The sequence below is a fragment of the Doryrhamphus excisus genome, linkage group LG1 (genome assembly GCF_037039965.1).
Source record: "Doryrhamphus excisus strain RoL-2023G ecotype Guam linkage group LG1, RoL_Dexc_Guam_v1.1, whole genome shotgun sequence".
Lineage (NCBI taxonomy): Eukaryota > Metazoa > Chordata > Actinopteri > Syngnathiformes > Syngnathidae > Doryrhamphus > Doryrhamphus excisus.
Genome location: NC_136357.1, coordinates 26,101,200 through 26,126,247, shown reverse-complemented (window position 1 = coordinate 26,126,247; position 25,048 = coordinate 26,101,200). Strand labels below are relative to the sequence as shown.

Genomic DNA, 25,048 nt, shown 5'->3' with positions numbered 1-25,048 from the left:
GTATGGAAGGAGGTTGGTGCGTGATCTACCTGCTTTGCTGACGAGGCTCTGCAGGTGCTGGTCCAAATATTCCTGTCTCTTGGTGAGAGCCGCCAACCACTGACGTCGCAAGCGTTCCAGGTCTCTCTCCTGCACCACAGAAACGCATCGTTTAGCTACCAACTTCAACTCCGAGACTCACAAAGTGAACCGAGCGCACCTGGTAACTGTCCATCTCGTCCCCCTCCTGGCCGCTGATGGTGGGTGTGATCTCCACGCAGCCCACCGACACCGCCAGCACGATCTCCGCTATCAGAGGCATGGTACCCGAGTCCTGAACGGAGCGTACATCCACCTGGATCCTCCTGGCCTGGCCCTGCAGATTGAGTACATTGTACTCACCTTCCAAGCCCTGCTTTGACGCGTGAGAAGAGCGGCATGATGCGTGCTCGAACTTACTTGGCGAAGCTGAAAGATTCCTCCGGTGCTGACGTCTCTGCCAGGAATGACTTCCACCGGGACAAAGTCGCCGTTCTCGTTGATCTCAAGGATCTGGATCCATAGTTCAAGACGCCGCATGACCTCGCTCCACCTGATAAAATACAAATAATTAAAAAAAACGAGGGTCGCGGGGGTGCTGGAGCCTATCCCAGCTGTCTTCGGGCAAGAGGCGGGGTACACCCTGGACTGCTGGCCAGCCAATCACAGGGCACATATAGACAAACAACCATTCACACTCACATTCATACCTATGGACAATTTGGAGTCGCTAATTAACCTAGCATGTTTTTTGGAATGTGGGAGGAGTACCCGGAGAAAACCCACGCATACATGGGGAGAACATGCAAACCGAGGGTGGAATTGAACCCTGGTCTCCTAGCTGTGAGGTCTGCGCGCTAACCACTTGACCATTGTGAGGAAAAGCGGTAGAAAATGAATGAATGAGATATAATGAAAGGTGGCTGCACGGTGACCAAGTGGTTAGCCTCACAGCTAAAAGACCCGAGTTCAATCCCATCCTTGGCCATGTCTGTGTGGAGTTTGCATGTTCTCCCCGGGTTTTCTCCGGGTACTCCGGTTTCCTCCCACATTCCTAAAACATGCTAGGTTAATTAGCGACTCCAAATTGTCCATAGGTATGAATGTGAGTGTGAATGGTTGTTTGTCTATACGTGCCCTGTGATTGGCTGGCGACCAGTCCATGAATAGAATGAACAGACTGTATTGAACCACTAAACAGTGGACCACAATGTAGCGAGGGAAAACTAATATAAAGAAAAAAAGCTACAATGTTGATACAGTACAAATGTAACGTTTTTCTATCCTTTAAATACAAATGTGTCATTTAAAGTAGCTAGTATTACCTTAAAAAGGCAGTATTGAGCTGCAAGTACATGCTGTAAGTATTACCTGTCTCTCAGTGTACGCGTCTTGGCCTGAATGATGCTGAGGTCCCACAAGGCCGGGTTCCTGCCCGCGTCGGCCTGCCTGTGTCCGTACACCTCGATGGCCACCGCTCCCTCAGTCAGGTACTCGATGAAATCTTCGGACACGGACACAGCCAGTTCCTGTTGGATCCAAGAAGACCACATGTGACGCTGACGGTTCTCGCTGCAAAAAAAAAAAAAAAAATGCCGACATATTCTGCTCCCTTCCAGGGTGTTCACCTTGCAGCTGTCAAACACCACCATGCAGTGCGGGTCCTTGGTGCTGGGCGACGAGGACGAGGGGTCTACCTCGGGGCCGACAATGATGGGCTCAGGCTGGTCCCAGAAGGCGTACTGGCAGAAGACAAAGTTGGACAGGAACTGGGGGAGACCCGTGGCTTGCAGGATCTTAATCTGCAGAAGATGAAGAAGGTCAAACCCGATGGCAAACATCCTGGCCGGGCGGCGTTGGACATCTCTTACCATACAGACGAGTTTGCGGTCCTGGATTTCAGAGTCCAGGTTGTTGTCAGGATCGTCTCCACCGGCGATGTTGTCCTCTAAAGCCCCTCCTACTCTCACCACCTCCACATGGAGACGCCCGGCCACCTGACGACCACAGTAGAGAAAAACTATAGATAAGACTATAAAAAACAACACATAAGTCCTAAAAATGCATGTTTTAGACACTATAAGTCAGGGGTCTCAAACACGCGGCCCGTGGGCCAAATGTGGCCCGCAGGACACTAGTTTGAGGCCCCCGCCTTGATATGAAAGTTTAATGTTCGTGTGGCCTGCGCAAGTTTGATATGGATGCTGTATGGCAGGGGTCTCAAACACGCGGCCCGCGGGCCAAATGTGGCCCGCAGGACACTAGTTTGAGGCCCCTCCGCCTTGATATGAAAGTTTAATGTTAGTGCGGCCCGCGCAAGTTTGATATGGATGCTGTATGGCAGGGGTCTCAAACACGCAGCCCGCGGGCCAAATGTGGCCCGCAGGACACTAGGTTGAGGCCCCCCGCCTTGATATGAAAGTTTAATGTCAGTGCGGCCCGCACAAGTTTGATATGGATGCTGTATGGCAGGGGGTCTCAAACACGCGGCCCGCGGGCCAAATGTGGCCCGCAGGACACGAGTTTGAAGCCCCCGCCTTGATATGAAAGTTTAATGTTAGTGCGGCCCGCGCAAGTTTGATATGGATGCTGTATGGCAGGGGGTCTCAAACACGCAGCCCGCGGGCCAAATGTGGCCCGCAGGACACTAGGTTGAGGCCCCCCGCCTTGATATGAAAGTTTAATGTCAGTGCGGCCCGCGCAAGTTTGATATGGATGCTGTATGGCAGGGGTCTCAAACACGCAGCCCGCGGGCCAAATGTGGCCCGCAGGACACTAGTTTGAGGCCCCCCGCCTTGATATGAAAGTTTAATGTCAGTGCGGCCTGCGCAAGTTTGATATGGATGCTGTATGGTATCATGTACCCAGAAAAAATTATTACGTTTGATTAATGTTCATGTTAAAGGTTAAATAACTGTTAATAGTTATCCTCCCTATCCGTGTGGAAGTGGTACGTTTTTGGCTATTTAAGTTTAAAGGAAATGACCTGAAGGCATGGTGTACCCGGCCTCTCGCCTGAAGACAGCTGGGATAGGCTCCAGCAACCGCGACCCTCGTGAGGAAAAAGCAGTAGAAAATGAATGAATACCTACCTCCCCCTTCTGGTTGATGATGGGAACAGCATACTGGAGCTTGACGTCATAGAAAAGACAGGACAAGAAGACATTGGCGACGCCAATCAGACTGTGGTTCTCCTGCTCGTCAAAGAAGGGGTCGGCGCGGCGGAAATACGAGCGCATCATCTGGAGGAAGAGGAGGAGTGTTAGCGCTGACGTCTCGCAAACGCTAACCTAGCAAAAAAGTCACTCACAGGGTTGTCGCTGTCATGGTGCTGGTAGTCCTGCCACTCCTGGTACAGTTCCCTCATGTCCACAAGGCGGTTCTCCATCTTCTCCAAACTCCAGATTTGCTTCCCACGGCACCGCCGTCGTACCTGAATGGCCGGTTCACTGAGTACGGCGTCCCTCTGCACACACACACACACACCATTGTTACGGAATGTGCAAACACACACAGAAAGGTGTGCTGGCGTTTGTCTGCAACACCTTGCGGTTGGCGTTGAGGTTATCGGAGGGGATCTGGAGGGTGACTTTGTACTCGGTGTGGCGTTCCAGCTCGTCGGCGATGAAGCAGGCTTCTTGCACCAGGAGGTTGGCTCGCACGATTTGCTCCCGTAAGCGCCGCAAACTCCTCAGCAGCACCGCCTCCCTGCAGGATGGAGAGAGTGTGAATTTCAACCCGGAATCTCACTTTTATGCCACCGTCGCCATCCCGGGCTTGGGTTTGGATGCTCGATGCTCTCGGCACACACACACACACACACACACACCTATCCTCGCTCCACTGTCTCAGTCTGCTCTGTGCGCTGTTGGAATGGCTCATGCCTCCCACGCTGAGCCTCTCCATGCTGCGATGGTGCGACTGCTGTCCAACGCTTGGCGCTCCGGAGTAGCCCGAGGACAGGCGGTCCGGGTTGAGCTTCCGACGGAGCTGCTGGAGCTCTTGCTCGTACATCTGTCTCTGCCGCTCCAGAGCCGAGCGCTTCTCCTCTTCGTGCTGCCTCTCCAGAGACTGCAGGACGCTCTGCATGGGGTCTGGGTGGGACAAAAAAACCAGCAATGTGAAAATGGAATGTTTATACTGGGCCATGTGGACCGTACCTGGGATTACTAAACACCACAAGTATGGCGTAACCCTCTTTTGGTGTGTTCTAAGGCCCAGCATGAATTCACATGCACACGATCGCTCCATGCAGAATTTTCATAATAAATGACAATTTATAATAGAAATAAAATACAAAGACTCAAAGACAACATTCGTGTGCTTTTATGACCACTGCTCTCGCAAAAAAAAAAAAGACAGCAGCAACCTTGCACACAAAATGGAAACCAAATGAGACTTGAAAACATCCACAAAATCAGAGAAATTACAGGAATAAAGCAGAATAGTATGAGTCATTTTAATTTAAATATATGTATATATATATATATATATATAGGAATAAAGCAGAATAGTATGAGTCATTTTAATAAAAAAAAAAAAAATATATATATATATATATATATATATAGGAATAAAGCAGAATAGTATGCGTCATTTTCATTGAAATATATATATATGGGAATAAAGCAGAATAGTATGAGTCATTTTAATTTAAATATATATATACTGTACTATATATATATATATATATATATATATATATAGGAATAAAGCAGAATAGTATGCGTCATTTTCATTGAAATATATATATATATATATATAGGAATAAAGCAGAATAATAGGAGTCATTTTCATTGACATATATTTTCAATTAAAATGACTCATACTATTCTGCTTTATTCCTATATATACTATATATACATATATATATATATATATATATATATATATTTCAATTAAAATGACTCATACTATTCTGCTTTAAGTATAAGAATGACTGCAAATAAGCCTGGAAATAAACCACAAAGTCAGAGAAATTGCAGTAATAGAGAAGAATAGAATGTGTCATTTTATTAAAGTGATTGCCCCTCCTGTAAGTAATTAATGAACCTGGCAACCTTGCATCAAAAATATATGAAAGACTTCAAATAATACTGGAAATAATCCCCAAAGCCAGAAGAACTAAAAAGCGATGTAAGCAAGCGTTCCGAAGGGCCGAGCGTGAGAATGGCCAGCGTACCGTTGTTGCCGAGAGCCTTCATCATGACTTCGGTCTGGGCGAACTCGTAGGAGAAGCTGACGTCGCTGGACACCTCGCTGGCCGTGTCGCCGTCTGCGTCCAGCTGCTCGCTGCTCCCGCTCTTCTTCATCACCCCGCCGTCGCCGTCCTCGTCCTCGGCTGTCCGAGCGCGGCGCTTGGGAAGGTTTATCCTGCGTGCGCGGTGCTGGGTCTGTGAGCTTGCCGTTTCGTTTTGGAATGACAATGCGGCGCTGACATACCTGAAGAAGTGGTTGTTGCCCCAGAGGATGCGGTCGCCATGGTGAAGCTGCAGCGCCGTGGTCACCGGGGATCCGTTGACACACGTCCTGAAAGGACGGCGAGAAAGCAGAGATTGAAAAGAGTTAAAGAGGAAATACAAACTTATACGGCTCATATTCTCGTGCTCTTTACCGAGCGTTGGGGTAGGGGGTGAGGATGACGGCGGTGTCGCCCGTGATGTCGATGACGCAGTGCTCGGCCTGGATGCCCATCCCACACAGCTGGATGTCCTGGGAGTCCGCAGAGCCCACCTGAGTGTGGTCCTCCTGAAACAACAAAAAAGTATGTCCTCAAATAAAAATATACAAACCAAGGAACAGGAAGTGAAGGCAACAAATGCTTTATCACATCCTTTTGGTACGAGTGACGGTACGAGGTACATTATTTAAAAAATAAAATTAAAAAAAACTTTAAACCAGGGGTCTCAAACTCAATTTACTTGGGGGCCACTGGAGATAGGGTCTGGGTGAGACTGGGCCGCATCAGGTTTTCCAAAAAAACAAAAACGCATTTATTAAAAACAGAAAAATGAATAAACTTTGCTTTATTCATATATATAAAAATGATCATGGAACCCGAGCAATGTGATGTGAGGAATGTTATAATAATATAATATATATAGTATATATTAATAATTATATAATTATAAGATAATAATTAAATAAATAATAATAATATAAATAATAATATAATAATTGTATATAATTAATTAATATAATATATTAATATATAATATAATATATAATAATAATAGGTAAAGGTGACTATAGGGGTGTTATTTCATGTCTGCAGGGCTCTAATGATGTCATACACAGGATTTCTATGCTGTAAGAAAATAATGTGTTTATTAATATTGAATCCTACTTTGCACGATTGGGACGTGAAAGCAACGAAGCGCCATAAACGAGGGATCACTGTACCTTCAGGTAGTACACCAGCAGCTCATTGAGGGCTGGATCTGCATTGAGGTTGACCAGAAAGCTCTTATCATCGCCCACTTTAATTCCTGAAGACTGCAGGGAAATGCCCAGACTCTCCAGCTGCTTCTGACGCTCCTTTGTGGTAAGAAGAAGAAGAAGGAGAGCATGTAGCGTTCCAAACGCACATCCATTCATGGACTTCATGGTCTCACCTGTGCAACCTCTTCCGTCTTGCGAAGCTTATCCTCCCACGTGATGGTCATCTCTTGAATCAGCTTCTCAGACTCCTCCAGACGCTCCTTCAGCTCCGGAGCTTTCAGCGACTGAGTCGGAGAGTAAGAAGAGATGATGATGATGATGATGATGATCTTTTGAGGATCATCTCGACGGAGACTCACCTCAGCTTGAGTTAGCTGCACTCGCAGTTTCTCCACCTCCTCTCGGAGCTCCCTGATGATGCGAGCGTTGGGGTCCTCGTTGACGACGGCGTGGTTCACGATGCTCTTCGCTCGGTCGGCATAGCGCAGCGTGGAGAGCGTCTCCTCGTAATTGTCCGCCGCTGGGCTGACGGTTGCCACCATCGCCGTGCGACTGTTGCCGCCGAGACAGTCCTGGAGAGCAGCAGGTTTGGACCAAGAAGAAGACATGAGAAGAACACAAAGGCAGAAAAGAAAGGCAAAGGTGCGTATGGGTACCTTCAGCAGCCATGTAAGCACAGAGTCCCTGTAGGGAACAAACTTGGTCTTGTTCTTGGCTGTTCCTTGTTCTGCCAGAGCGGAGATCACCAGGCCGAGTGTCGTCAGAGACCTGACAAGCACACAGCCCACACTTTCAATGCCGTGGGTCAGACCTCTCCCTTCACGAGTGATATTACTTTGGGCATAAAGTCAACGCAAGGCTCCGTCTTATCTGAAAATCTTACTTTGCTGTGTTAACCCGATCAAAGATCCTCTATACGGCAGGAGTGCTCTGCTGTTTTTAACAACCTACTGCAAAACTGCACATCAAACATCCTCGACTGTATGTGCTGCAAAAACACCAAGATCCTCTATACCAGGGGTCTCAAACACGCGGCCCGTGGGCCAAATGTGGCCCGCAGGACACTAGTTTGAGGCCCCCGCCTTGATATGAAAGTTTAATGTTAGTGCGGCCCGCGCAAGTTTGATATGGATGCTGTATGGTATCATGTACCCAGAAAAAATTATTACGTTTGATTAATGTTCATGTTAAAGGTTAAATAACTGTTAATATTTATCCTCCCTATCCATGTGGAAGTGGTAAGTTTTTGGCTTTTTTAAGTTTAAAGGAAATAACTTCAAGGCTACCGTTTAGGTCGCTAGCTCTCTAGTTTGCGAGTTAGCATGTGTCTCAAGACCCTGCAGTTGCGCAATATGTTGTAAATAAAAAGAGTATAAATGCGACTATAGTCGTGTTTTGTCATGTCTACAGGGCTCTAATAATGCTTTGTTCATTTTAATCTGAAAAAAATCATTTGTCTACCCACCAACTATATGTGGTTTCTTAAGTTTTTATTATTTGCCGTTTTATTATTATTAATTTATTTATAACTAATTGATTGATTTTCTTTATTCTTGAGTTGTTTATTTATTTTTCATCTTATTTTGTGTAGAAAAATAAAAATTAAGATATTTCAGAACAGTGGAATGTTTTATCAGAGCTTTTATTGTAGAAAATTGGAACCAAAGCGAAGTTTTTTAATTTTTTTTGTTTTTAATAAATGCGTTTTTGGGTTTTTTTTTTGGAAAATGTGATGCGGCCCAGTCTCACCCAGACCCGACCTCCAGTGGTCCCCAAGTAAATTGAGTTTGAGACCCCTGCTCTAGGTGCACTCTTTTAAGGTTCTGTCTTTTCAGAACTACTGTAAAAAAACAAAACAAAACAAAGAAAACAAAACACTCATAAAGATCCTCTATTAGAGGAGCGCTCTGCTGTTTCATGCAAAATCACTTGCCAAAAACCATCTATACATGAAGAGTACTCTGCTGACTTTAAGGACCTACTGCAAAAACATAAAAAAAAAACGCTAGTCAAAGATCCTCTATACTGTGCGACAGGGACACTGCTGTTTTTAAGGGTCTACTGCAAACATGTAAGTCAGAGATATTTTATGTGACAGGTGCACACACTGCTCTTTTTAAGGAACAACCACAAAAAAAAAAGCGCTAGTCAAAGATCCTCTAGGTGCACTCTTTTAAGGTGCTGTCTTTTCAGAACTACTGTAAAAAAACAAAACAAAAGAAAACACTAGCAAAGATCCTCTATTAGAGGAGATCTCTGATGTTTCATGCAAAATCACTTGCCAAAGACCATCTATACATGAAGAGTACTCTGCTTACTTTAAGGACCTACGGCAAAAACATAAAAAAAAACACTGGTCAAAGATCATTTATACTGTATGACAGGGACACTGCTGTTTTTAAAGGGTCTACTGCAAAATAGATATTTAATGTGACAGGTGCACACACTGCACTTTTTAAGCGCTAGTCAAAGATCCTCTAGGTGCACTCTTTTAAGGTGCTGTCTTTTCAGAACTAATGTAAAAAACAAAAAAACTAAACAAAGAAAACACTAGCAAAGATCCTCTATTAGAGGAGCGCTGTGCTGTTTCATGCAAAATCACTTGCCAAAAACCATCTATACATGGAGAGTACTCTGCTGACTTTAAGGACCTCCTCCAAAAACAAAAAAACTAACAAAAAAAAACACTAACACTGGTCAAAGATCATTTATACAAGAAGAGGGCCTAGTGCAGAGGCATTAAAAAAACGCCAGTCAAAGAGGATCTTTGATATGATCAGAGTGCTCTGCTGTTTTCCAGCAATCTTCCACAGTAGTCTGATGCCATTGATGTGTAGTGTAGGATCTCATATTGAGAACATATGGGAAACAGTCTGTGTGTATGTGTGTGTGTGTGTGTGTGTGTGTGTGTGTGTGTGTGTGTGTGTCTCTTGCATACTTGTTGATGTTGCTTCCCTCTTTGAGGCGCTCTCCTGCTGCTCCAGTTTTTGCCGCTCGTTCACTTCCGGCCAAGTCCACTAAACTCAACCGACTCACTTTCTCACCGCTTGTCTGCAGTGCAAGAGAGAGAGCGAGAGAGAGAGAGAGCGAGAGAGAGCGAGAGAGAGAGAGAGAGGATCCCATGATGAGTTGTTTCCCCAGAAACACCAGAAGACTCAGACAAAGTCCACGCGAGTCATCTGAGGACTACAAACGTCCTTTTGTGTTTTCTTCAGCACCCATAATAAGACCAAGACCGCTAACGCTGATGTTGCAGTGACTGGCTTGCCGCCACCAACGTGTGTTTGCTTCATGACCCACAAAGAAGGGGGGGGGGGGGGGGGGGGCTCCGAAAGGCGGTGTCATCCGACAAGCGACACGGCGTGTCAATTATTCATGGTGTGTTTGGCTGCGGGTTGAGAGCGAGCGGGAAAGGAGACTAAGTGGGTTAAAAAAAAAAAAAAAAAAAGGATGGAGAATTTGTCACATTTTAGCCATTTTGGGGCTTTTTGTTCCCGGCTAGACAGATGACATCATCCTGTTCAATGAGGAGCTTTTTCACGGGACGGCAGCAGCTAGGGACAAGGAAAGACTTTTATCAGCAGGAAAAATTAATAATCAATCATCAGCTGTCCAACCATTTATACCAGGGGTCTCAAACACGCGGCCCGGGGGCCAAATGTGGCCCGCAGGACACTAGTTTGAGCCCCTCCGCCTTGATATGAAAGTTTAATGTCAGTGCGGCCCGCGCAAGTTTGATATGGATGCGGTATGGTATCATGTACCCAGGAAAAATTATTACGTTTGATTAATGTTCATGTTAAAGGTTAAATAAATAGTTATCCTCCCTATCCATGTGGAAGTGGTAAGTTTTTGGCTTTTTTAAGTTTAAAGGAAATAACTTGAAGGCTACCGTTTAGGTCGCTAGCTCTCCAGTTTGCGAGTTAGCATGTGTCTCAAGACCCTGCAGTTGCGCAATATGTTGTAAATAAAAAGAGTAAATTGAGTTTGAGACCCCTAATTTATACTGAAGGATGAGAGATCATCTTAACTCCCCTGAGGCGCCGAGATCACATCCTTACTTTCCAATCAACATCAAGTCCAATTCTTTATGTCAAATACGTCAATATTTATAATGTACTGTATGCAAACGCTATTAGGCTGCACGGTGGACAAGTGGTTAGCGCGCAGACCTCACAGCTAGAAGACGCGAGTTCAATTGCACCCTCTGTGTGGAGTTTGCATGTTCTCCCCGTGCATGCGTGGGTTTTCTCCGGGTACTCCGGTTTCCTCCCACATTCCAAAAACATGCTAGGTTAATTAGCCACTCCAAATTGTCCATAGGTATGAATGTGAGTGTGAATGGTTGTTTGTCTATATGTGCCCTGTGATTGGCTGGCGACCAGTCCAGGGTGGGATAGACAGCTGGGATAGGCTCCAGCAACCCCCGCGACCCTCGTGAGGATAAGCGGTAGAAAATGAATGAATGTATGCAAACGCCTCCAAACCGAGGCTACCGCTATGCTAACATTCCCCAGCATGTACGGGTAGCTTCTTACCCCAGACTGTACGTCCGTAAGAGTGTGCGTCAGGATGATGTTGAAGACGGCGTGCGATCGACTGCTCTCCTCATTCATGTTGGTGGCAGCCACTGTGCGAGATTTATTCCCCTCCGACATCAGAGACTCGATGTCCTGTGGACGATTGGGTACAGTGTGTTGTCACGTGAACATGCTAGATGTTCGACACATACAGATGGTGCTAAGATGCTAGATAAAGATGACGGATGTCATATGTCTCTACCTTGTAGCTGGCCACCGCTAGCCGAGACAGGCCATCCACGTAAGGACCCAACACTTTGTGCTCTCTCACCCTCAGCGTTTGTCGACCCCTGAGAAGAAAGCATGAAGTTCCATGTACTTTATGATTTTTTTTTCTGCAGCACTCGTTTTGACCCCAATGCACACTTCCAACTTCATCGTTTACAAAGCACATATGGTGGTCAGATGGTCAGGCTCTACTTTAGAGGTTAAAGGGCTGGCAAGCGAGCAAAGGTCAAAGGTTGCCATGTCTGGGGTGGGCAGACCGGAGGCCAGCGGTGCTGATTTAGTGTTGGCCTGCATGGACGTCAACCGGCCTCAGCAGCTGGCCTGAGCATGAATGCATCACTTTCTCCCACTTCGGATGTTAAAACACACTAGTGTGTCCGACGTGAATGCACCGTTCTAAGGCTTCAGCAACATTTTATTTTTGGATATTTCACGTCCATGTCCACAAAAATAAGTCCTGTGTGAAATGCCGTTGGCAAATAAAAATATTTTTTTTCTCTTGTTGGGAATCACCAACTCCAACCACTTCATGCCTGAGCTTGCCTTGTAAAAAAAAAAAATAAAAAAAATTCTGGGAGGCATAGCCAAGCAGAGCTGTGGGGATGGTTGTCCTAGAGCAGGGGTGGGCAAACTACGGCCCGGGGGCCACATCCGGCCCGCCAAGTGTTTGAATACGGCCCGCCCAATCTTTCCAAAGTATTTCATTTAAACTCAACATACAACCTGGCATCATGGCCTGAGCCAACCTTTTGATGGTTTTATCAATTTCGTTTTTTGACATGGTCTGTTGTTTACAAAGTGCTCCTGAAAAAAGGGACACAAGCACATAATAATAATAATAATAATTATTATTATTAGATTATTATAATTATTATTAGAACTATTATGATTATTATAATTATTATATTAATGCTAATTATTATATTAATTATATATAATATTATTATTATATTTGCATATTTTATATAATAATAATATAATAATTATTGTTTTAATTTTATTGTAATTATTATAATATTTTATTATTTTTAAAATATTTAAATATAAATATAAAATAATAAATAATAATAGCAGATTGCATGACAATTTTACAGATACAATAATACCAGGTGGACTGTTACGTGTAAAATATATAGTCTGCCCGCCCCCCTGTAAATTTGGTTAAAAAGTTTGCCCACCCCTGTCCTAGAGTGTATCTGGTCTACAGCGATGCCCATATAAGGAAGGTCAGTGTGAGGTCACAGGGAGCCACTTCTTTCACAGCTCACTTCCAAATGAGCAAACCTCATTATGTGAAACTTTTCCATCATTTAATCATTTAAGAATAAACATTATAAAAACGGGCGGCACGGTGGTCGAGTGGTTAGCGTGCAGACCAGGGTTCAATTCCACCTTTGGCAAGCAAATTGTCCATAGGTATGAATGTGAGTGTGAATGGTTGTTTGTCTATATGTGCCCTGTGATTGGCTGGCGACCAGTCTAGGGTGTACCCCGCCTCTCGCTCGAAGACAGCTGGGATAGGCTCCAGCAAACCCCCGCGACCCTCGTGAGGAAAAAGCGGTAGAAAATGAATGAATGAATGAACATTCTAAAAACATTTAAAGGTAAAAAGGCATAATATTCCCCCTTTAAGACAGCTGGGATAGGCTCCAGCACCGCCCGCGATCCTTGTGAGGAAATAGCGGTCAAAAATGAATGAATGAATGAACATTCTAAACATATTTAAAGGTAAAAAGGCATAATATTCCCCCTTTAAATGACTGCTTTCCTTTTCTTATTTTTGCTGTCATGAGCGCTTTAAAAAGGGACTCACGGCAAAAAAAAATGGCAACTTGTAGGACCTACCCTTTAGGATCCAGCAAATCCCGGACCTTTTCGTTGTAGATCTCCATGTAGGAAACCTCCACGGTAAACTTCTCCTGCTCCCGCTGTTCCGTCTGGGTTCTGTCAAACAAAGCGCTGCAAAGCCGAGGAATGAGGCCCGGCTGGTCCCCGGAACCCATCATGGTGTAGGACTTTCCGGAACCTACGTACACGTACAGGAAGGAGGAAGGTGCTCTTTCTGAGGTTTGGAAATGTGAAACGCTGGTGGATAAATTTCCAAAAATACACCTGAAGGATATTGTGCAAAATTGATGAGACGGAACGTTTGGCATGGCTGCTTTTACAAAGATGGGACTGAGAAATATTTTATGATGTGGGAATATCACCACAATTTAATGGGCACATTTGAGCATCATTAAAAACATTTAACGTTATGTTTATATATATTTATGTTTGACATTAAATATTAATATTTAATTATTATATTATTATTATGTTATATCAACTTTGCTTTTTGTCCCCCATTTATGCATTTTTTCCCCAAAATATTTTATTTTTTTCTTCAAAATATTAATACATTTTCTTTCCATAATATTATGCATTCATTCACATAATATTTTCATTTTTCTTCTACCTAATTTTTCCAATATTATTTTGTTTTGTGTGATTTTCATAATATTATGACTTTAAAATAATATTTTTTATTTAATATTTCAACTCTACGCTACTAAAAATTTATTTTTCCTCATATTACACGTGTATTCTTGTGAAACATTCCTCATTAGAATTACTTTTAAATTAATGTATATAAATATGTAAGTTAATATATTTTTTTACAATTTTCTATTTCATCTTCTCGTCTTTATTCTTGTTACATCGTAACTTTTCTACAATGTCATTTTGTAACTTTATTTTGTTTCTCATATTACGACTTTTTACGACAAAAAAAAAAAATCTTTAATATTTATAGTCTATGCTACTAAAATAACTTTCCTCATAATATCACAACATCATTTTATTTCATTAAATTACAGCTTTTTCTCATTTTTTGCCACAGACTGCAAATGGACTCGGCAAAAATGGGCAAAATGAAGTGAGGAAAAAAAAAAGCTTACACGTTGATACTAAAAATGCCTCTAGGAATCAATATGATCAATACACGAGTATCCCGATGGGCTTACCAGTTTGTCCGTAGGCAAAGATACAGGCATTGTAGCCCAGGAAGGCATTATGAAGAAGACTTTCCCCAAGGCACTGAAACACCACCTCCTGACCTGAAGGCATAAAAAGGAATAGAATATTTACGGTATGGACGTCAAGTGGATGCTAGGTGCTACGACTCACCGGCAAACTTGTCTTTATCTGACTCGTCCATGGACCAGAAGCAGTAATCGTAGGCAAACACCTGGAGAACACACACATTTGTAGATTGTAGTATGTGGTTTATAATATAATTATATACGCTTATGTCAGGGGTCTCAAACACGCGGCCCGCGGGCCAAATGTGGCCCACAGGACACTAGTTTGAGGCCATTTTAGGTCGCTAGCTCTCTAGTTTGCGAGTTAGCATGTGTCTCAAGACGCAGTTGCGCAATATGTTGTAAATAAAAACAGTATAAATGTGACTATAGTCGTGTTTTGTCATGTCTACAGGGCTCTAATAATGCTTTGATAACAGGGGTCTCAAACACGTGGCCCGCAGGACACTAGTTTGAGGCCCCCGCCTTGATATGAAAGTTTAATGTTAGTGCGGCCTGCGCAAGTTTGATATGGATGCTGTATGGTATCATGTACCCAGAAAAAATTATTACGTTTGATTAATGTTCATGTTAAAGGTTCAATAACTGTTAATAGTTATCCTCCCTATCCATGTGGAAGTGGTAAGTTTTTGGCTATTTAAGTTGAAAGGAAATAACTTGAAGGCTACCGTTTAGGTCGCTAGCTCTCTAGTTTGCGAGTTAGCATGTGTCTCAAGACCCTGCAGTTGCGCAATATGTTGTAAATAAAAAGAGTATAAATGTGACTATAGTCGTGTTTTGTCATGTCTACAGGGCTCTAATAATGCTTTGTTCATTTTAATCTGAAAAAAAATAATTTGTCTACCCACCAACTATATGTGGTTTCTTAAGTTTTTATTATTTGCTGTTTTATTATTATTATTATTATTATTATTATTATATTTATTTAGTACTGATTGATTGATTTTCTTTATTCTTGATTTAACTTGTTTTCTTGTGTTATAAAAGGCAGTTCCCCTTTAAGAAAGAAAAAAAACCCTCCTAGCAGAGAAAGTGAGCATGAAATCGAGGGCCTAGCATGGCGCTGTGGCTGTTTTTCCACAGGGAGTGAGCGAGCGAGGAAGACAGCGGCGTCTTTGTGGAAGGTGCGGATGAGTCACGAGCACAGAATTAGCTTGGGTGCTGCCAAGAGTCAAAGTCGGCGTTACCTTGGACTGGTTCCTGGTGATGTCACGTCAGGGGGGGGGGTTCAGGGCGCACACGGGAGCATGTGGACACAGAGAAGAGGGGACATTTCACACAGATTAGCGAGAGGGCACGGCGAAGGAAAAAAGCACAGTCACGTGTTATTCTAATAAAGAGGAGGAAAACGGCGGCAAAAATAGACGGGAGTCGACGAGAGGCGACGGATGCAAGCTCAAGGCACGCCCATCACACATTTCAGAGACCTTTGCATGTGTGCGTGCTTGTTTACTCCTGATTGTTTGTCACAGCAAAGTGTGTAGTGTGTATCTCCGGGGGGGGGGGGGGCTGATTGGTACGAGAGCTGGCATAACCAGGAGCATCGGGACATAAGAGGTTAGTGGGTGGAGGTCAGAATAAATACAGAGTGACATTTAAGATGAGCGTTACTCAGAGAAGCAGACGTTCACATGACGTCCTGCTATGCTGATGATGATTTGCACATCCTGACCACGCCCTTTATTCGTCACCCTACAACACGGGTCTCAAACACGCGGCCCGCGGGCCAAATGTGGCCCTTGATATGAAAGTTTAATGTTAGTGCGGCCCAGCGCAAGTTTGATATGGATGCTGTATGGTATCATGTACCCAGAAAAAATTATTACGTTTGATTAATGTTCATGTTGGGCGGCACGGTGGTCTAGTGGTTAGCGCGCAGACCTCACAGCTAGGAGATGTGTGGGTTTTCTCCGGGTACTCCGGTTTCCTCCCACATTCCAAAAAAATGCTCAAGTTAATTAGCGACTCCAAATTGTCCATAGGTATGAATGTGAGTGTGAATGGTTGTTTGTCTATATGTGCCCTGTGATTGGCTGGCCACCAGTCCAGGGTGTACCCCGCCTCTCACTCGAAGACAGTTGGGATAGGCTCCAGCACCCCCCGCGACCCTCGTGAGGAAAAGCGGTAGAAAATGAATGAATGAACTATAATGTTCATGTTAAAAGTTAAATAACTGTTAATAGTTATCCTCCCTATCCGTGTGGAAGTGGTAAGTTTTTGGCTATTTAAGTTGAAAGGAAATAACTTGAAGGCTACCGTTTAGGTCGCTAGCGCTCTAGTTTGCGAGTTAGCATGTGTCTCAAGACCCTGCAGTTGCGCAATATGTTGTAAATAAAAAGAGTATAAATGTGACTATAGTCGTGTTTTGTCATGTCTACAGGGCTCTAATAATGCTTTGTTCATTTTAATCTGAAAAAAATAATTTGTCTACCCACCAACTATATGTGGTTTCTTAAGTTATTATTATTATATTTATTACTGATTGATTTATTTTCTTTATTCTTGATTTGTTTATTTATTTTTCATCTTATTTTCTTATCTTATTTTGTGCAGAAAAAAATTAAGCTATTTGAGAACAGTGGAATGTTTTATCAGAGCTTTTCTTGTAGAAAATCGGAACCAAAGCACTGAAAAAGTTTGTATATTTTTCTGTTTTTAATAAATGCGTTTTTTTTTTTGTTTTTTTTGAAAACCTGATGCGGCCCAGCCTTGCCTAGACCCTAGCTCCAGTGGCCCCCAGGTAAATTGAGTTTGAGTCCCCTGCCCTACAAGATACCAAAACGTGGTTCCGCCCCTACTAGAGCACCGTACAAAGCCTATGTAACTCTTTGTTCTTTGTGTCTGTGACAAAAACAAAGCCTGCAGCCACCAAAAGTGCACACATGCAATATTCTAGCGCTCATTAGTTAGCGCTGCTGGGCACTTCATTTGCATATATGGTAATTAGCGGCTCAGACTCTCAAATGAACTATTGTTGGTCATCAAGACATTACCAGAAGGTTGTTAGAGGGACATCACTTAAAGGGACGCCAAGCTATGCTAAAGGAACCTGAGACGTGGAAATTCCACGGCCGACCACAACTCTGCAAATAATCGAGTCAAGATTGGAGTTCGCATCATCATTCATGACTCCCATCTGAAAACCATTTCCCCACGGTTCCTCGACCACAATCTTATTTGCCTCCCCCCCGACGTTCCATCAAGCAAGAAGGTTGTCGTACGACGCTAGACCGGCACGTTGCATCATTAAGCAAAATGAATACAAGCACTCCAAAGCTGCTCAATGTGGTTACCATCCAATGATGGTGGCAGATGCTTTCCTGTGAAACATATTCTCCATCTGTACAGGCTGGCATCAGCAGCCTCACGCTGGCAGGCTGGCAAATGTGTGCCAGATGGGTCAGGGGGACCTGCTGGCGCCCACTGGGAGTAAAATAAAACCCGGCGAAATCCCAACGGAGGTCGGAATGTTGCTGATGCTGTATTATTCATAAACTAAATGTTGCTTCCCATTTGGCCAGCAATGACACTTTGGTGCTTCCATGCCAACATCGGCGGCGTCCTGGTGCTTAGATGCCGACATCGGTGGCGTCCTGGTGTTTACATGCCGACATCGGTGGCGTCCTGGTGTTTACATGCCGACATCGGCGGCGTCCTGGTGCTTAGATGCCGACATCGGCGGCGTCCTGGTGCTTAGATGCCGACATCGGCGGCGTCCTGGTGTTTACATGGCGACATCGGCGGCGTCCTGGTGTTTACATGGCGACATCGGCGGCGTCCTGGTGTTTACATGGCGACATCGGCGGCGTCCTGGTGTTTACATGGCGACATCGGCGGCGTCCTGGTGCTTACATGCCAACATCGGCGGCGTCCTGGTGTTTACATGCCAACATCGGCGGCGTCCTGGTGTTTACATGCCAACAGCCGTGCCGTCCTGGTGCTTCCACGCCAACAGCGGCGCCGTCCTGGTGCTTCCACGCCAACAGCGGCGCCGTCCTGGTGCTTCCACGCCAACAGCGGCGCCGTCCTGGTGCTTCCACGCCAACAGCGGTGCTCTCCTGGTGTCTACATGCCAACAGCGGTGCCGTCCTGGGGTCTACATGCCAACAGCGGTGCCGTCCTGGTGCTTCCATGCCAACAGCGGCGCCGTCCTGGTGCTTCCATGCCAACAGCGGTGCCGTCCTGGTGCTTCCATGCCAACAGCGGTGCCGTCCTGGTGCTTCCACGGCAACAGCGGTGCCGTCCTGGTGCTTCCATGCCAACAGCGGTACCGTCCTGGTGCTTCCATGCCAACAGCGGTGCCGTCCTGGTGCTTCCATGCCAACAGCCGTGCCGTCCTGGTGCTTCCACGCCAACAGCGGTGCCGTCCTGGTGCTTCCACGCCAACAGCGGTGCTCTCCTGGTGCTTCCATGCCAACAGCGGTGCCGTCCTGGTGCTTCCATGCCAACAGTGGTGCCGTCCTGGTGCTTCCATGCCAACAGTGGCGCCGTCCTGGTGCTTCCACGCCAACAGCGGTGCTCTCCTGGTGCTTCCACGCCAACAGCGGTGCTCTCCTGGTGCTTCCATGCCAACAGCGGTGCGGTCCTGGTGTCTACATGCCAACAGCGGTGCCGTCCTGGTGCTTCCATGCCAACAGCGGTGCCGTCCTGGTGCTTCCACGCCAACAGCGGTGCTCTCCTGGTGCTTCCATGCCAACAGCGGTGCTCTCCTGGTGCTTCCATGCCAACAGCGGTGCCCTCCTGGTGCTTCCATGCCAACAGCGGTGCCGTCCTGGTGCTTCCATGCCTCTATCACAGCTGGATTGTACATCAGTGTATGGCAGATGCATGTCAGACTGGCATGAACAGGTGGCTATAGGGGTGCTATGTCATGTTTTCAGGGCTCTAAGATAACCTCCAGACATTATGAGTCAACAGTATCCATCAGAGGTTTGACAGAAACAAGGGCTGATGTAAACCACTGATGTGTAAACAAATGGGGAAAAATTATTATCAGTGTATTTTCAGCTACATGTAGGTTGCTTGCATGGGGGCGGGCAGGGTGGGGTGGGGTGGGGTGGACCAAATCAGTCGTCTGTGTGAGCCTGAGGCTCTCCCTCCCCCCCTTCTTCCTGTGCCGAAGACGAGCTGACAGATGATGCAGCCAAAGGTAAAAAGCAAACTAAACAAAAAAACAAAACAGAACCCCGCCCCGGGTGGGGGGGGGGACTCCTGCCCACAACTTCAATGATGAAGCAGCTTCCGAGACGAGGAAACAAGTAGAAATGGCACTCGGTCAAGCAGAGGCCACCGAGATTGTGCAACAGGGGTCTCAAACACGTGGCCCGCGGGCCAAATGTGGCCCGCAGGACACTAGTTTGAGGCCCCCACCTTGATATGAAAGTTTAATGTTTGATATGGATGCTGTATGGTATCATGTACCCAGAAAAAATTATTATGTTTGATTCATGTTCATGTTAAAGGTTAAATAACTGTTAATAGTTATCCTCCCTATCCGTGTGGAAGTGGTAAGTTTTTGGCTTTTTAAGTTTAAAGGAAATAACTTGAAGGCTTCCGTTTAGGTCGCTAGCTCTCTAGTTTGCGAGTTAGCATGTGTCTCAAGACCCTGCAGTTGCGCAATATGTTGTAAATAAAAAAAAAAAAGAGTAAAAATGTGACTATAGTCGTGTTTTGTCATGTCTACAAGGCTCTAATAATGCTTTGTTCATTTTAATCTGAAAATAATGATTTGTCTACCCACCAACTATATGTGGTTTCTTGAGTTTTCATTATTATTATATTTATTTATTACTGATTGATTTTCTTTATTCTTGATTTATTAATTTTTCATCTTATTTTGTGCAGAAAAATAAAAATTAAGATATTTGAGAACAGTGGAATGTTTTATCAGAGCTTTTATTGTAGAAAATCGGAACCAAAGCACTGAAAAAGTTTGTATATTTTTCTGTTTTTAATAAATGCATTTTTTTTTTTTTGAAAACCTGATTCAGCCCAGCCTTGCCCAGACCCTAGCTCCAGTGGCCCCCAGTAAGGGAACAAAAAGCAAAACTGCTTAGCTTTTGTATAAATTTCAACCCCATTCCCAATGTCTATTGAGCAAACAAAGCCTTGGTGGAGGTAATCCCGTGTCAAGTGATTGTGGCATGCCTCCTTCATAAAGATAAAGTCTTCCCACTGTGATGTGCAGAGTGATGACACCTTTACAGCTCGCCCGTTGTTGTCTTCCCTCGGAAGGTCCGTTCCGTTAATGAGGTAAGCCGTCAGCACCCAACCCCCCCACCCCCCCCGGCCGACAAATGTGGAGTGCGGTGCTCGGAAGAGCCACGAACCCGCCTCCCTTCAGGGCCCCGGCTCCTCCGCTCTCATCACCGTCATTTCGAAAATATCTTAATGCATGGCTGCCCTCCCCTCTTCTCCACTGTTCTTGCATTGTTGTTTTCCCCCCTCCTTTTTCTGGGACTGTACCATCTCGGGCTGCGTGTGGGAAGAATGAGGAGTGGAGGATGGAGTTATTAGGGGAGAGGTGTGGGAGGCTGGGCCTGAGAGTGGAATGTTAAACCCGAAGCAGAGTTGGCGTCAATGAGACACAATGCATAATAACCACGGCTGCAGCGCACGTGCATCGATACATACATGCATGTTATTCTACATTTCACATTTCACGCAGTGGAGAAAACGCCTCACAATGGCGCTTTCTGTCTTTCGGTCTCGTTTGCTGTCATTAAAAAAAAAAAAAAAAAAAAAAAGGAGGCCTGCAGTCATTCCAAGCCAGAGAGAGACGCACAAGAAGACTACTGTGTCCTGCTCAAACTGATCATAGTGCTAATTTCACCTGGGCGAGCACGGGAGGAACATGCAAACACTATGAATGACATGGAGTCATGGATGTCATTGGAGGAAGGAAACATGGTCTTTAAAACAGGGTTCTCCTGACTTAAGAGCACAGCTATTGACCTTCCTCTTGTGTTAGATTTCTGGTATCATCTCTTAGGTTTTGACCCCATGTATTAAATCAGCTATAAAATACACTAAAAACAATAACCATCAAATTTACTTCTCATGTCTTGGTTACCTTCTTAGGCTTCCTCATCCATGAAAATGTTGCTTTTAATAATTTTGGTGTGGGCATGTAGGCCTTTTTTTGTCACTATACCCCTCAATTTGTATTTCCAAAAATGGAAAAATGAACCTCAAAAGAATCATATTAATAAAAGTAATTCTTTTGTTACGTGGATATTACTGAGAGCTATAGAATATATCTTTTAAATCAATTAGTTTTATTTATTTTCTAATTTTTAGTATTAATTACTAAAGAAACATCTATGGTGTTCGGGTGAATTTTGACCCATATATATTAATGTCAAGAAAAAGGTAGAAAAAGTTATTGTTTTCAGCAAGAGAACGTTAGTATTTATATTATTATAAAAATAATAATATACTAATAATATAAGTAAAGAAAAATACTGTGGTGCCTTGGTTAAAGTCATTTAAAGTCCATCTCTAACCAAAGCGGACTCTAACCAAAGCAAGTGTTTCAATAGAAAATCATGTAAATGCAATTAATCCATTCTAGACACCTAAAAATGTTAACACAAAACACATTTAGTAGCCAATAATTATAGTTTAACATGCACAAAACAATAATACTATCATAATAAAATAATAATATCATAATAAAATCAAACATTTACCATCACTTTCATATAGTTTTGTAAGAGCGCCTACTATGTGCAAACATGATTAAAACATGACCGACTCTAACACAAGAGGAGGGTTAAGCAAAGTTGTTCTGGGGGGCAGCATTACCAACATTGGCACTCATTTTGACCCCAACAAAAGGCTAATAGTCAAACCTGCGCCCCAGTTTTCATATGATTTTTGACTAATATTTACTCTAAAATGTCTCTTTTTCCGCTGTTGCATGTGAAAACTTAGTGTTTGTCCAAGCAACAGTCTTTGTTGGAGCAGCTTCCGTTTTGGTTTTTGATCAGCAGCACGCTTGTAGTTGATATAAAACCACTTAAGTCAGTGCAGGACCGTATCTGGACTGTCTGGGGTTGAATCGGGTGAGTGGCGAGTGTCTGGATTACGCAAAGCAGCCGACCCATTTAGTCTGTTATGCTCGACATAATGGCCGCTCTCAGTCCGAAACAAAACAAAAAAAAAAAAAATCTGTGCTAATGTACTAATGGACATGACACGGGACGGCGTTCAGCCAAAACAGTCAACGACTAATCCGCTAACCCGGTTTGGTGGGACTGACTTACTGAGTGGGAGTCAGCACTCGGGCCGCTTAAAAAGTGACAATCCCAGCAGATACAATTGACTTGGATGCGGAATCCTGACTGTAGGCAAACGGAGATAATCCCGGTGAAGTCAAGGATGGAGAAGCTGAGTCCGAGGCTGATGAGGAAGACGACAAACCTGACGCAGCAGATCAGTCCATAGCTTCAAGTCTTCAAGACTCTCAAGTTCATCTTATTAATTTATACAGATGTTGGACCATTCACATCAATGCAATGCGGTCGCTTCTCCCGCAAGCGAATGAATGATGGACACCACCGCAGAGACTCGTTGGATGCTGCTCGCCATCGGTGGATGAGGCTCACAGATATAGCTCGTGAAGTCATCGAGACAACTATTTTGTCGGATTATTCGCCTGACGTGTGAATTCCATGAGACGGGACACGTTTTCTGACCTTCCAGACAAAAAGGCACACACACAGCGTGCACCTGCAACATCAAGAGAGCTACATCCCCACTTCCTGTCAGCACCCCCCCCCCCTTCCCGACTGACAAACAAGCAACCGCCGAGTAAAGAAGCGACATGAGAGGCATCTGCGGTCCCCCCGTCCTCCTGCTGCCGCTGCTTCCTTTTGTGAAGGCCACGGGGCAGCCAGAGAAACCGCCGCCCTGCTCTTGTTCGCTCCTCCATAAAAGTCAGCGGGGAAAAGTTTATGGTCGACAGATGCTTGAGTGAATGAGGGAGTCATCCGTCGACTCTGCGCTCAAGGGGATAAAAAAGGGGCTCCATGGTCAGTGGCGGCGACCCAAAGTTAACCTCCACCATGTTGCCACAGAAACGGAAGAGCTCAGAAAAAAAGGCAGGAAGCCAGGGAGCGGGGAGAATGAAGGAAGAGTCCATCTCTTTTTTTTTTATGTGTGATTGTCTCTTTTGGGAGGCAGCACGGTGGTATAGTGGTTAGCGCGCAGACCTCACAGCTAGGAGACCAGGGTTCAATTCCACCCTCTCTGTGTGGAGTTTGCATGTTCTCCCCGTGCATGCGTGGGTTTTTTTTTCCCGGGTACTCCGGTTTCCTCCCACATTCCAAAAACATGCTAGGTTAATTAGCGACTCCAAATTGTCCATAGGTATGAATGTGAGTGTGAATGGTTGTTTGTCTATATGTGCCCTGTGATTGGCTGGCCACCAGTCCAGGGTGTACCCCGCCTCTCGCCCGAAGACAGCTGGGATAGGCTCCAGCACCCCCCGTGACCCTCGTGAGGAAAAGCGGTAGAAAATGAGTGAACGTTACAAAGTGGGCAGCACAGTGGGGGAGTGGTTAGCGCGCAGACCTCACAGCTAGGAGACCAGGGTTCGATTCCACCCTCAGCCATCTCTGTGCGGAGTTTACATGTTCTCCCTGTGCGTGGGTTTTTTTCCTGGGTACTCCGGTTTCCTCCCACATTCGAAAAACATGCTAGGTTAATTAGCGACTCCAAATTGTCCATAGGTATGAATGAGAGTGTGAATGGTTGTTTGTCTATATGTGCCCTGTGATTGGCTGGCGGCCAGTTGACGGTTTCCTCCCACATTCCAAAAACATGCTAGGTTAATTAGCGACTCCAAATTGTCCATAGGTATGAATGTGAGTGTGAATGGTTGTTTGTCTATATGTGCCCTGTGATTGGCTGGCGACCAGTCCAGGGTGTACTCTTGCCCGAAGACAGCTGGGATAGGCTCTAGCACCCCCCGCGACCCTTGTGAGGAAAAAGCGGTAGAAAATGAATGAATGAATGAATGTCTCTTCTGGGAAAAGTCGGCCCGGAAGGCAGCGTTGTCGCTACACGTGTCCGCCCCGCCGCCTCCCAAAGATGACTTACTCCAATCTCTGGGTCAGGCGTGACCTCCAACACGACATTCCAACACATCCCTGATGAATTAGCCTTTTCATCACGGAGCATGCAGTCCAGACCGGGGGGAGTTATGTTGTTGTGGTAAAAATATCTCTTTATCTTACCGTCCACATGAAACGCTTTTAGCAGGCTGTCAAAGTGTACGCCAGCACAACAGGTGGCATGCATGCCGGTCCACTTAGTCACTGAACGAGGCTACAAGAACAACAACAGGGGAGTCGAAAACATGGAATGGTAGAGAAGCACAACTAAACAGGACTGCAAAAAAAACCCAAACAACCCACCGTGATATCCTGTAAAGGCCAAAAAAGCTAAAACCATCATAAAAGGGTTTCTGCTACAGGAAGAGAAAAGTAGCACTTTTCCTTTAAACCAGGAGAAGGAAAACCAGGATGTCCTGAAGCCGGTCCAAAGCAGTGACATCCCAATCAGGCACAAACCCAAACAACAAACAGCATCTGCTGTAAAAACAAACCAAGCGGGAAACCCGCCCATTTCTGCCAGTTCCATTAGCAGATTTTTGTAGAGTTTCCTGCCAAGCGCCGCACGGTGACAACAAGG

The 25,048-nt window shown here is 45.0% G+C and overlaps 1 protein-coding gene across 3 annotated transcripts in view; it reads right to left on the bottom strand.

Moving 5' to 3' along the window:
• Positions 1-25,048, bottom strand: part of kif13ba (kinesin family member 13Ba) — a 45,661-nt gene that overhangs the window by 13,683 nt on the left and 6,930 nt on the right. For 2 of the 3 annotated variants that reach the window (XM_078792771.1, XM_058078798.2), the window contains exons 3-25: positions 15,538-15,550; positions 14,436-14,496; positions 14,273-14,365; positions 13,113-13,293; positions 11,242-11,329; positions 10,998-11,132; positions 9,398-9,510; positions 7,116-7,227; positions 6,819-7,031; positions 6,633-6,743; positions 6,421-6,555; positions 5,633-5,766; positions 5,461-5,547; positions 5,201-5,391; positions 3,848-4,112; positions 3,564-3,726; positions 3,329-3,484; positions 3,111-3,260; positions 1,647-2,015; positions 1,390-1,547; positions 439-571; positions 200-355; positions 30-129 (exon numbers count right to left, since the gene is read on the bottom strand). In XM_078792771.1, the coding sequence (XP_078648897.1) occupies positions 30-129; positions 200-355; positions 439-571; positions 1,390-1,547; positions 1,647-2,015; positions 3,111-3,260; positions 3,329-3,484; positions 3,564-3,726; positions 3,848-4,112; positions 5,201-5,391; positions 5,461-5,547; positions 5,633-5,766; positions 6,421-6,555; positions 6,633-6,743; positions 6,819-7,031; positions 7,116-7,227; positions 9,398-9,510; positions 10,998-11,132; positions 11,242-11,329; positions 13,113-13,293; positions 14,273-14,365; positions 14,436-14,496; positions 15,538-15,550 (3,317 nt within the window). The remainder of the gene's footprint in view (positions 1-29; positions 130-199; positions 356-438; positions 572-1,389; positions 1,548-1,646; positions 2,016-3,110; positions 3,261-3,328; positions 3,485-3,563; positions 3,727-3,847; positions 4,113-5,200; positions 5,392-5,460; positions 5,548-5,632; positions 5,767-6,420; positions 6,556-6,632; positions 6,744-6,818; positions 7,032-7,115; positions 7,228-9,397; positions 9,511-10,997; positions 11,133-11,241; positions 11,330-13,112; positions 13,294-14,272; positions 14,366-14,435; positions 14,497-15,537; positions 15,551-25,048) is intronic. The other variant, XM_058078800.2, reaches the window with a different exon arrangement.